This window comes from Micromys minutus, assembly GCF_963924665.1.
Source record: "Micromys minutus genome assembly, chromosome: 10".
NCBI lineage: Eukaryota > Metazoa > Chordata > Mammalia > Rodentia > Muridae > Micromys > Micromys minutus.
In genome coordinates this window covers 30,786,667-30,798,915 of record NC_137979.1, presented here as the reverse complement: position 1 = coordinate 30,798,915, position 12,249 = coordinate 30,786,667, and the positions used below count along the sequence as shown (strand labels likewise).

Below are 12,249 nucleotides of genomic sequence, written 5' to 3'. Positions count from 1 at the left end.
AATTACATAAATGACAGATATACAGACAAGAACAACAAAAGTTATAACATTCTATATGATCAAATATTCACAGGAAAATAGGGCATGTAATAACTGGAAACACAGAGGATAAAAAAGACCTTTATGATCTTCTGTAAATGAAAACTATGCTGGACAGTACCAAAAGCATCTTAGATACTGCAGAGCACATCCACAAACTAGAATATATAGCAATAGATATTCAAATTGAATAAAAGAGAAAATGATTAAGAATCAAATGGATCATCAGTAAGCAGAGACACATCTTTTATTAAACATAGATGATATCAGGCTGCAAAGAAACAGTAAACGTGTGACAGAACTTTGTCATGAGTGAGCCAGAATGAAAATAACTTGAACTCATTTATCAATTACTTGATGGGTCAGTTATTCTTTGACGATGTCATAGGGAGAACAAGCCTACCAACTCCAGTATTGTAGACATACACTAGAACCTGGGGGCTAAGAGCACTGACTGCTCTTCCAGAGGTCCTGAGTTCAATTCTCAGCAACCACATGGTGGCTCACAACCGTCTGTAATGGGATCTAATACCCTCTTCTGGTGTGTCTGAAGACAGTGACAGTGTACTTAATATATAAAACAAATAAACAAATCTTAAAAACAACCTGAATCTAATAGAGTCCATAACCTTATAAGAAATGCAGAGAAGGAAAGTATGGCAACTGATATCATAAGAACACATAAAAGGGGGCTGGAGAGATGACTCAGTGGTTAAGAGGACTAATTGCTCTTCCAAAAGTCCTGAGTTCAATTCCCAGCAACCATAACCACAGCTCACAAACATCTGTAATGGGATCCAATGCCCTCTTCTGGTGTGTCATATACATTGTACTCATATACATTAAATAAATGAATAAATAAATAAATAAAATACAGTAACAAGCCAAATCCATAGTGTGAAAAGGACTCAGTTTGTCAACACATAAATGACAGAGATAGAAAAGGTAGAGACTTTATAGGAAGGTTAAAGAAACCCAAAAAACAAGAACTAGTAAAGTGTGATATGTGGGCCTTGTGGATACTGATTTGAACAAACTGTTCAAAATCACAAACAACTGAAATCAGACTTCTTTTTTTTTTCCCCAGCAAGGAACAAGCTTCATTTTGTTAGGATTGGTTATCAACTGCTACATAGTTTTTTAAAGCCATTAATGTTTAGAACAGATAAGAATGGTACTGAGCATTTAGTCTATGACCTTCAAGTTTATTTTACTTCAAAATAGTCTAAGGAACAAAGATGTATTTATATGCAGAAAAAGATAAAAAAAAAGTAATGGAGGCTAGAGATGGCTCAGTGGTTAAGAGCACTGACTGCTCTTCCAAATGTCCTGAGTTCACATCTCTGCAACCACATGGTGGCTCACAACCATCTGTGATGAGATCTGATGCCCACTTCTGGTGTGTCTGAACATAGCAACAATGTACTTTTTCCAAACATTATTGTAGCTCAGAGAATAGGTTACTTACTTGGTGACTTGCCAATGTTGTAGTTATTAAAGAAACAGGGTTTTTGTGAGTTTACACCTTGCTTATCTACTTGATGGGACTGGGTAGCTTCCTTCAGCTGAGACAGGATTTGCCTACCACTTCGCTGGGAAGAGGCATTCACTTCAAATATCTAAAAGAATATATATATATATTTAAAAGACAGAAATAAACTTTTTCCTTTCTTTCTTTCCTTTCTTCTTCTTCTTGAGACAAGGCCTCACACAATAGCCTAGGCTGTGCACAATGTACATAGCCCTCAGCTTTCCAATTGCAAGGACTACAAGTGTGAACCATAATGCCTGCTTCCTCCTTTTCTACACACTGTGTGGAAGCCAGAGAATGATATTGCTGTCTTCCTCAATCTACATCTACCATGGTTTTAAGAAGGGGCCTTTATCTATGTATGGTGATGTACACTTGTAATCCTAGCACTCAAAAAAATCAGAGGCAGGCAAATCTCCAGGCCAGGCTAGCTTACACAGAGACTCTGTCTCAAACAACCAGTCAACCAAACAAGGAAACAAACAACAGTCTTTGGGTGAACCTGGTATTCATGATTGGTGATGTCCATTTGAATGCAGGAGAAAATGCCTGACTTCGCCTCCTCAGCCCTGGGACAACACATGTGCACTACCTGTCAGAATTCGACAGGTGCTAGGGAATCTGAACTCAGTCCTCAAGCACTTTTCCAGCTGAGTCATCTTCCCATCACCTTGTTCTTTTGTTGAAACAGGGCTTCATTAAACACAGGCTGGCTTTAGATTTATGCTCTTTCAGTTTAATGCTAGTACTACAGGCACATTAGTGAGTTTATTTTTCAAAGTTCAGTTCTTCTTCACTGTAACTAACTGCTAACCTTAAATCCAAGCTCCTGAGCACAAGCATACACGGCAGCAGTTTTCCCCACTCCAGTTGGTCCTGTTATGAGAACAGTGTTGCAGAGGCGATACCCTTCATCATCTGAGCTGCCTTTAAAGTCTGTGCTATCCGACAAATCTGAGAAGACAGAGTATTCAAATACAAATAGAATAATCAACTACTTAGGCAGAATTTTTGCCTCATGAGACAGCAATTAAATCCTACAAATTTCTTGCACATAAATTCTATAAAGTGAATTCACAAAGAATAAAAAAGTCAAGCATGAAATGTACTAATCTTTAAGTTTATGTAAATTTTAGCTAAGCTAACTCTAAAATGTTCAATAAAATTTTAAAAATTAAAAAAACAAAACTCAGAATACCTTCCTCTTTTTCATCTCTCTTTCCTTTCAAAGTCTGTCTTTCTTCCAGTTCAGCTCTTCTTTTCCAGTCCTTCAACCAACTGTCATAAAGAAATGTGTTAAAGGAAACAGTCTAAAGTATAGGGCTGTGCTGTAGCTCAACTGTAAGAACACTTGCCCTGAATGCATAAATCCTGCGTTTTCCATCTAACACCAAATAAACATGGTGTGGTGGACACTTATGATTCAGAGTCTGTAATTCCAGGACTTAGGAGGATCACAGTATATTCGTGAGTATGTGTACATGAGGAAGTCAGACCAACACTGAGAAGTTGGCTGTCACACTCTACCATGTGGGTTCAGGAATGCAATTCAGGTTGTCAGGCACCTTTATTCCTCGAGCCATCACAGTGATCTCTACTGATTTAATTTTTTTGAGACAAGGTTTGGCTATGTTGCCTAGACTGACCTTGAATTCACAGTATTCCCTTCCACCAGCCTTTCCTATACCAGGATGACAGTTTATCATTACATCTAGTCCTGGAAAGGCAATTTTGTGAGTCTGAGGCCAGCCTGGTCTACAGAGCTAGTTCTAGGACATTAAAGGCTACAAAAAAAGAAACCCTATCTCAAAAGACCAAAAAAAAAAAAAAAAAAGAAAAGAAAAAAAGAAAAAAAAAGAAAAAAGAAAAGGGCTGGAGGGAAACCTCAGTGGTTAAGAGCAGTAACTGCTCTTCCAAAGATCCTGGGTTCAAATCCCAGCAACCATATGGTGGTTCACAACCATCTGTAATGAGATTAAATGCCCTTTTCTGGTGTGTCTGAAGACAGCTACAGTGGACTCACATAAAAATAAATAAACATATATTTTTAAAATGTGTGCATATGATTTTATTTTTGAGATAAGAGTATCACGTAGCCCAGGCTAGCCTTAAACTTTGTAGTTTAAGTTGGCATTTAACTCTTGGTCTTCCTGCATCCATCTCTAGACTGCTGGGTGCCCCACAACCAGCAGATATAATCTCACTGAAAGTTTTATGAGACTCAGTAGTATAAGTGCTGGTGAATAGAAATAAAAAGAAGCCAAGTGGTACGGAAGATCAGCCTGGTCTACAGAGTGAGTTCTAGAACATTCAGAGCTACATAGCAAAACCCAGTCTTAGAAAAACCTAAATAAATAAATGAATAAATAAATAAATAATAAAAAACAGAAATAAGAAGAGAAAGTTTTTACTTGAAATTATTTCTCAAAACGGCTTTCTATGTAATACTACTGCGTAGTTTCTGCATTTTAGTTTAAATAGCAAACTTAAATTTATAAATTATTTCTTAATTCATTTACAAATTCTACCGACCTATGTAATTTTTTGATAGCTAACTCATTGCCTATGAGTTCATTTGAATTCTGAGGCTGGTACTTTTCTGTCCAAAGCATGTCTTCAGTTTCAGACTCTAAAAAAAAAAAAAAAAAAAATTGAGATATTACACATTCTTTGACATAAGCAAACATTCTTAGACATTTATATTATTATAGATGCAATAAAAGACATGAGTAAAAAGGTTTTCTTTTATAAAATACAAAATTGTTTCTAAAACTTTTCATTTATCACATCAAACGCAATTACTTTAAACAAAAACAAAAACCAATCACACACATTTAACCTCAGCACTTGGGAGGCAGAGGCATGTAGATCTGACCAAATAGCCTAGATTTAAGGCTAGTCTGGTCAATATAGTGAATTCCAGGTCAACCCATGCTATACTCTGAGAGCCTGTCTTAATAAACAAACAAATAAATTAGAAAAAAAAAAAAACTATTATAAATACCAAGTAATGGGGGCTGGAGAGATGGCTCAGTGGTTAAGAGCACTGACTGCTCTTCCAGAGGTCCTGAGTTCAATTCCCAGCATCTACATAGTGGCTCACAACCATCTATAATGGGATCAGATGCCATCTTCTGGTGTGTCTGAAGACAGCTCATACACATAAATAAATAATTCTTTTTAAAAAAGTAATATATGTACATTATAACTTTAATAACTACACTTTAAATTACCATGTTTAATAATAGGAACCATGAAACAAGCTAAAGAACAAAGTTCTGATCTATGATGTTAATTTGGATACTGAGACAAAGGATATGCCTCTACCAAATCTGCCAATTCTCTCCATACTAACATGCCAACCAAACAAAATCACATCTGAATGGGATTTATACAGGTAAGGAAACAGACAGTATACCAAGGAAGATGGTTCATAAAAATATCCCTCATGGAAGAAATGGCTCTTATACAGTTAAGAGCACTTGGGCTGGAGAGATGGCTCAATGGTTAAGAGCACTGACTGCTCTTCCAGGGATCATGAGTTCAAATCCCAGCAACCACATGGTGACTCACAACCATCTGTAATGGGATCTGATTCCCCCTTCTGGTGTGTCTGAAGATAGGTACAGTGTACTTATATATAATAAATAAATCCTTAAAAAAAAAAAAAAAAAAAAGAACACTGGCTGCTTTTCCAGAGGACCTCTCCTTGTCTTTACCAGCACAATCCACACCCCCAAAAAGATAAAATAAGCTAAAAATTTTTAAAAAGAAAATGGTAGGTGGCATGCCATATCAAATATTAAAACATTCCATAAACCTTATATAAAATAGATGAATTAAATGCTCTCAGTAGGTGCACTCAGAAGGCAGAAACAGGCAGATATTTGAATTTGAGATTAGCTTTTCCTACAGAGCTATATGTGTGTGTACATATATACTAAATAGTAACACATAGAAAGGCAAAATATACAGAAAAACAATATAGATATGGTTTGATTCCAGACTTTTTTTGGTAGTGCTGGGCATTGAACCTGGAGCTAGTGCTTTACCATTAAGCTACCGCCCCAGCAATGGGGCTTGAACTCAACTCTATATTGAAGGTAGCCTTTTTTTTTTTTTTTCCCTGAGAGAAAAGGTTTTTCTGTGTAGCCCTGGCTGCTCTGTAATTGGCTCTGAAGACCAGGCTGGTCTCAAACTCAGAGATCCGCTGGCCTCTGCCTCTGGATTGATAGGATTAAAGGCATTGCAGGTATACCTTAAACTTGTGATCCTCCTAACAGCTTCCTAAGAGTCCTGCACAACCAACTCTGGCTGATCTCTGGCTTAAAAGACAAAGCCTGTGTAGAAGTAAAGTGCAGTGAAGGGCAGTAATCCTAATACTCATGAGTTCAAGGCCAGGCAGGGATACACTGCAGGACCTTATGTCTAAAACCAAAACAGCAGGTGTAATTATCTAAGTACAGAATAAAACTATAAGTTTAACACCAACATGCTAATATGGTTCTCTGTGAGCCAATGAAGCTATTTGAAAAGCTGAGACAGAAGACCAAGTTCAAAGCTATCCTGGGCAACATAAGACGAGTGTTGTTTAAAAAGCGGGGAGAAGTGGCCTTGTTCTCGATACTTCTGTTCGCTTGTGAAGTCTGTACATCAGCCTCGGGCCTGTGGTCTTGAGACCGATCACCATGCCTACAATAAAGGTGCAGAGTTCTGATGGAGAGATATTTGAAGTTGATGTAGAAATTGCCAAACAATCTGTGACCATCAAGACCATGCTGGAAGATTTGGGAATGGATGATGAGGGAGATGATGATCCTGTCCCTTTACCAAATGTTAATGCAGCAATTCTAAAAAAGGTCATTCATGGTGCACCCACCACAAGGATGACCCTCCTCCTCCTGAGGATGATGAGAACAAAGAGAAGCGGACAGATGATATTCCTGTTTGGGACCAAGAATTCCTGAAAGTTGACCAAGGAACACTCAAACTACTTAGACATCAAAGGTTTGCTTGATGTCACCTGCAAGACTGTGGCCAATATGATTAAGTGGAAAACTCCTGAGGAGATTCCTAAAAGCTTCAATATCAAAAATGATTTTACTGAAGAGGAGGAGGCCCAGGTACGCAAAGAGATCCAGTGGTGTGAAGAGAAGTGAATTCTGTGCCTGTCACTGTAACACTAGAAGGGTTGTTCCAAATGCTAGTTGCACTGCTCTGTTTATAATTGTTAATATTAGAGATCAGTAGACAAACACAGCCTTGTCCTCACTGCATGTGTAGTTTCAGTACAGATCAGACCTGTGGCTGAGTCTTTACTCTGAATAAAAGCGAACTATGGGTTCTCTGTGAAAAAAAAAAAACCGGGGAGAGGGACAAGAGAGAATAAAAGGTTAGGAGTTTACAATGTGGCTTAGTAGGCAGAATATTTGCCTAGCATACATAAAGGTCTGGGTTCAATCTCCAGCACCAGGCATGACATCGTAACGCATGCTTACAGTTCTGGCAATTGGGAGGTGAAGGCAGGAAGCTCAAAGTTTATCTTTGTTTAAGATCAATCTGGGCTACTACATAAGACTATCTCAAAATGGAGGGAGGAAGGGAAGATGAAGAGAGTTCTAGAATAAGAGAGGAAAAATTTCAATTTGCCAGGAAAGGACAGTGTTGTCACCATCTACTATCAGAATATCATTGTCTACTACTTCTGTCTTGACTTTACATGTTACTTTGATCAGTTCTTCCCTGAGATAGTTAGAAATATACCTTTGGAAAGATCTAGATTTACACAAGAAGAGTTGATTCTTTTGTCAAGTTCTTCTGACTTCCCCTTTATCTTTTCTGGGCTCACTGAATATTCATTTGGTCTCTTTCTCTTTGGCTTCTGATTTCCTGTTCCCACTTGTTTCCTTTTGGTTTCTTTTTGATTGACATCAGGCGGTAGTTGTGGACTTGCTGTTTTTGGGATTAGAGATCAACGAAAACAATCTTCAATACCCAATAATCTTCCTATCACTTTCAAATATCCTATAGTCTTACAACACAAACAAGAAAAGCTAGGAATCAAATATTGCGTAAGCTGCAGAGCTTATAAGTAGATTACCTTCTATTTACACGAGTTGCAATAACGTTTGTGTTATTTAAGGTTTTATTAATGAATGATTAGCATTTTAAGAGAACTGGATCTGCCTGGGTTCAGACTGATGGAAGATGGCAGGACCAACCACTGCACTGTACTACTAAACAATCTCCCTTGCCAACTGGCAGCAAAGTTCTGTCTGTGGCATCCACTTCTAAGAGTCGAAGACTGATTTCCATCTTTTTAAAACTCAAATGCAAACATAAAGACAATGATGGTCACTAACCTTGTTTACCATGACCCTCACAAAGTACCTGGCGCTCAATTCGTTTTTTTAGAAGCAAGGGAAAATATTTTTCCAAAGAAAAATCTGGATTTGACCACTTTATTTCCTCCAGCAAAAGATTTCTTACTTCTTTAGTAAAATCCTTCCTTGTCCTCATCAACTGCAATGAAAAACAAAACACACGAGCTTGTACCATTCACTGCCACAATGGGTGGCTCACAAGTACCTGGAACTTCAGTTCCAGGGCATCCACCCACACCCTCTTCTGGTCTCTGTGGGTAGATGCAAACACACACACACACACACACACACACACACACACACACACACATGCACACACACATACATAAACATAAAATTCAAAATATATATCTTTAAATTTTCAATTTTCTTTTATTTCTATTTTCTTTCTTTCTTGGAAATATGTATTTCGATTAGACATTTTTAAAACTAGAGACTAGGAGGACCTCTAGCCTAAACAGCTGAGAGTCAGTGGTTTCCTATGAAAGCAGGAAAAGTCTAACTTATGGAACCATGGATGGTTTATCTGGTACTTACCACAACAGCAGGATTACTTCTTAGATTTGGATTCAAGGTTGAAAATTCACCAAAAGCAACAACACATTTTGAGAGATCTGTTACTTTAGTATTTAATTCCTTAAATTCAGTTAACAAAGGACAAGAAGGTGGCTTCAAATGCCATAACCAATGTTCTAAAGAAAAATAGAGCATACTAAGTTATACACGGAATCTACTTACTAAATATCAAACACACAAATATTAAAAGGCCTGACAAGGAATTCTATCAGCTAGGGATATCCCAAGGCCCTTATATTTTTTTTTAAATCAGTGCATAGTATCAGATTAGTTCCAACTGTGAAAGCGTAAGTACTTAACCAGGTAGGCCCTGTCTGTGTCACAACACTTGGGAAGCTAAGGTAGAAGTACTGCTAAGTTTCTAGCATACATAACCAAGGTCAGACAGGGCCACAGAATGAGAGACCCTGGCTCAAAAATAAATACAGCTGAGTTTAGCCCGGTCTATGTAGTGAGTTCCAGACTATCCAAGCTACACAGAGACCCTGTCCAAATGAACACACACACAAAATAAACACTTACCATCATCCTTCTGCTGTATATGAACAACCCTCTGGAAACTGGTACTCACTGCATTGTAGACATCTAATGCAGCAGCTTTCTTTGCAATCTGTCGTTTCAGTAAATCTGGCAAACCACTCATTAGAAAATCACGCTTTGCTTTAAATTGTACATTACAATCCTGAGTTTGTTCAGATGAATCTTGACTTTGATGAAAATTATGTAAAAAGTAAAAGCAAAAGTTATAAGCAACTGAAGGAATAAACTAACAACCCGAGTTCAATTCCCAGAAACCACAGCATGAAGAAGAGAATCAATTCCCACAAACTGTTTTCTAATCTCAATATGTATGCCATGGCATGGATGCACATGTAAGTAAATTAATTAATGTAATAAAATAATTTAACCAGGTGTAATGGCGCACGCTTTTAATCCCAGCATTCTGGAGGCAAAAACAGGTAAATGTGTGACTTTGAGGCTAGACAAGTCTACTAAGTAAGTTCCAGGGTATCAGAGCTACACAGTGATGCCATATCTTAAAATAAATATATAAAGAAAAATTAAAAAAAAAAAACTATTTAGTGCCAGTGAAGCAGCTCAGCAAGTAAAGGTACGTGCTACCAAGACTAATGATCCGAGTTCAATCTCCAGGACTAACATGGGAGTAGAAAAAGAAACAAATCTCTGCCCTACACACACCGATACACGCAAATAAGTAAATAAATAAATATAAAAAAAATTAGAGAGTGAACTATCTAGACAATAAACATTTTAAAATATTATCTTCAGGACAGTGAGATGGCTCAGTGGTAAAGGCACTTGCCATATAAGCCTGATAAACCTGAGTTCCATTCCCAAATAGAAGAAAGGACTCATTCACAATTTTCCTTTGACTATGCCAACAAAGCATACACCTGCACGCGCGCGCGCACACACACACACACACACACACACACACACACACACACAAAATAAAAATGAAATCTAAATAACTTTTCATAATTAAACACACCCAATAAATTAGCTGATAAACTTCTTTTTTGCTAATCTACTCATGTTCATAAATTAAATAAATACAAGTATGTAAACATTAAACAAACAAACAAACAAAACTGTCTTAGCTGGGTAGTGGTACATGCCTTTAATCCCAGCAGGCAGAGGCAGGCAGATCTCTGAGTAGCCTGGTCTACAGAATGAGTTGTAGTACATCCAGGGCTATACCAAGAAAAGTTTTCTGGAAAAACTACCACCACAACAATAATAGTAATATTGATAATAAATGAATGAATGAATGAATGAATGAATGAATGAATAAATAAATGTTGTCTTAAAAAAAAATCAAATTCATAGCCAAACAGTGGTGGCAGGTACCTTTTACCCCAGCACATGGAAGGCAGAATTTGTCTACAGAGACCAGCTTTGTCTACAGAATTAGTTCCAAGACAGCCAAAGCTACAAAGAAACCCTTGTTTCAAAAAACAAGCCAACAAGTTAATGACTCAAACTCAGACCTGGGTGGGCAGTGGTAGCTCCAACCTTAAATCCCAGCACTTGGGAGACAGAGGCAGAGCAGTTCCAGGACAGCCAGGATTATGTGGAAGAACCCTGTTTTAAAAAACAAAAACTAAAACAAAACGAAATGCAAAAAGATTCAGAAAATAGGAGATGTGCTTTTGTACTACTAGTGAAGGGAATAGGGGAAGATACAAAGATAAAGATGTAAGAGGGAAGCTGTGGCTGAAGTTTGGGGGAAGTGATATAAGGAATAAACATGCATTTAGCATGTATCATCTCATACATATTCTACACCTAGAAAGAGCTTTAAATGTGTGCAGACAAATGCTTCCTCAATTTATCTACTGAAAACCTAGAAGTACTGACTACCCAGGAACAGTGAGCACAAAAAGCAAGTCTCAAAAGAAGGAGTCTTTGGAGAAACTATTGTTTAGATGGTATAACTTAGAAGGTGTACTCAAACAGTTACAGTGAGAGTAAGCAGCTGTTTTCACTTGCTATAACAAAAGCCCCCAACCTGGGTAATTTAGAAAGAAAGGTTATTATAGCTGTGTATGGCAAAACATGTCTGTAACTGTAAGACTCTGAAAGAGGCATGGAATAAGGAGTTCAAAGATATCTTTACCTACACAGTGAGTTCAAAGCCAGTCTGTGCTCCATGAAAATGTTTCTCAATAAAACAAAAATATTACATCTGGCAATATGGCTCAGAAGGCAAAGTAGTTGTTGGCATGCAAGTCTGATAACCTTCTCCAAAGTCTGAGGACCTACTCCACAAAGTTGTACCCTGACTTTTTACATGTGTACCCCCCAATGATGATAATTTTTTTTAAAGTACACACACAAAAGAACAAATAAACCCCAAAACAACCATGAAAGACTTATTGTGTTAACAAACAGCTGAGATCCCAGCATTTAGGAATACTGACAAAAGGACTGTCTGCCTGAGCTATGTAATGAACTCAAGGGTAGGGTTAGCTGCAGAGGGAAAGGAAACTAGAATCATGAAAATGATCTATATCTTTATTATAGTGTTGATTATAATATTCACATTTGCTAAACTGCTCACTTACTCTGGACACATATGGCCCTAAGTTATATATCTGAACGAGGAATAGAACAACAAAGCTAACACAAGATACAAAACGAACAGAGTAGCAGAAACAAGAGTATTAACGGACAGGGGAATTTCTGCTCTTGCAGAGGATAAAGTATAGTTTCCAGCACCCATGTCAGGTTGTTGTCTGAATAAGATGCCCCCGCCACAAGGCTCCAATATTTGAATGCTTAGTTACAAGAGTGTGGAACTATTTGAAAGGATTAGGAGGTGTGGCCTTATTAAATAAATTTGTTGCTGGGGTGGGCTTTAAGGTTTCAAAAGTCCATGCCAAACTCAGAGTCTCTCTCTGCCTACAGGTCCTGATGTAGCAGCTCTTAGATATCGCTCCAGTACCTACGAGCAGGCCACCATGCTCCCCACCATGTTGATAATGAACTAAACTTCTAAAACTGCAAGCAAGCCCCAGATTAAATGCTTTTTTGTATAAGAGTTGCTCTGGTCATGATGTCTCTTTGCAGTAACAGAACAGTGACAAAAACAATACACAAACCTTCAAATAGGAGTAAGAATAGATATCCTAATATTAATCTGTCATGAAGGTTGGTGGCATTAATAAGAGAAAAAAAATTATATATACCTACCTA

General features: G+C 37.6%; 1 protein-coding gene and 1 pseudogene across 2 annotated transcripts in view; one reads left to right on the top strand and one right to left on the bottom strand.

Annotated features, from left to right (window-relative positions):
• Positions 1-12,249, bottom strand: part of ATAD5 (ATPase family AAA domain containing 5) — a gene marked incomplete at its 5' end in the record, with an annotated part of 45,210 nt that overhangs the window by 18,509 nt on the left and 14,452 nt on the right. Inside the window, 8 exons of the mRNA XM_080923335.1 lie at positions 1,508-1,658; positions 2,385-2,524; positions 2,760-2,848; positions 4,103-4,199; positions 7,334-7,522; positions 7,933-8,092; positions 8,491-8,645; positions 9,052-9,236. Coding sequence (XP_080779461.1) covers positions 1,508-1,658; positions 2,385-2,524; positions 2,760-2,848; positions 4,103-4,199; positions 7,334-7,522; positions 7,933-8,092; positions 8,491-8,645; positions 9,052-9,236 — 1,166 coding nt within the window. The remainder of the gene's footprint in view (positions 1-1,507; positions 1,659-2,384; positions 2,525-2,759; positions 2,849-4,102; positions 4,200-7,333; positions 7,523-7,932; positions 8,093-8,490; positions 8,646-9,051; positions 9,237-12,249) is intronic.
• Positions 6,196-6,828, top strand: LOC308425792 (S-phase kinase-associated protein 1-like; annotated as a pseudogene). Its single transcript has one exon. The product of its transcript is annotated as an S-phase kinase-associated protein 1-like (transcript).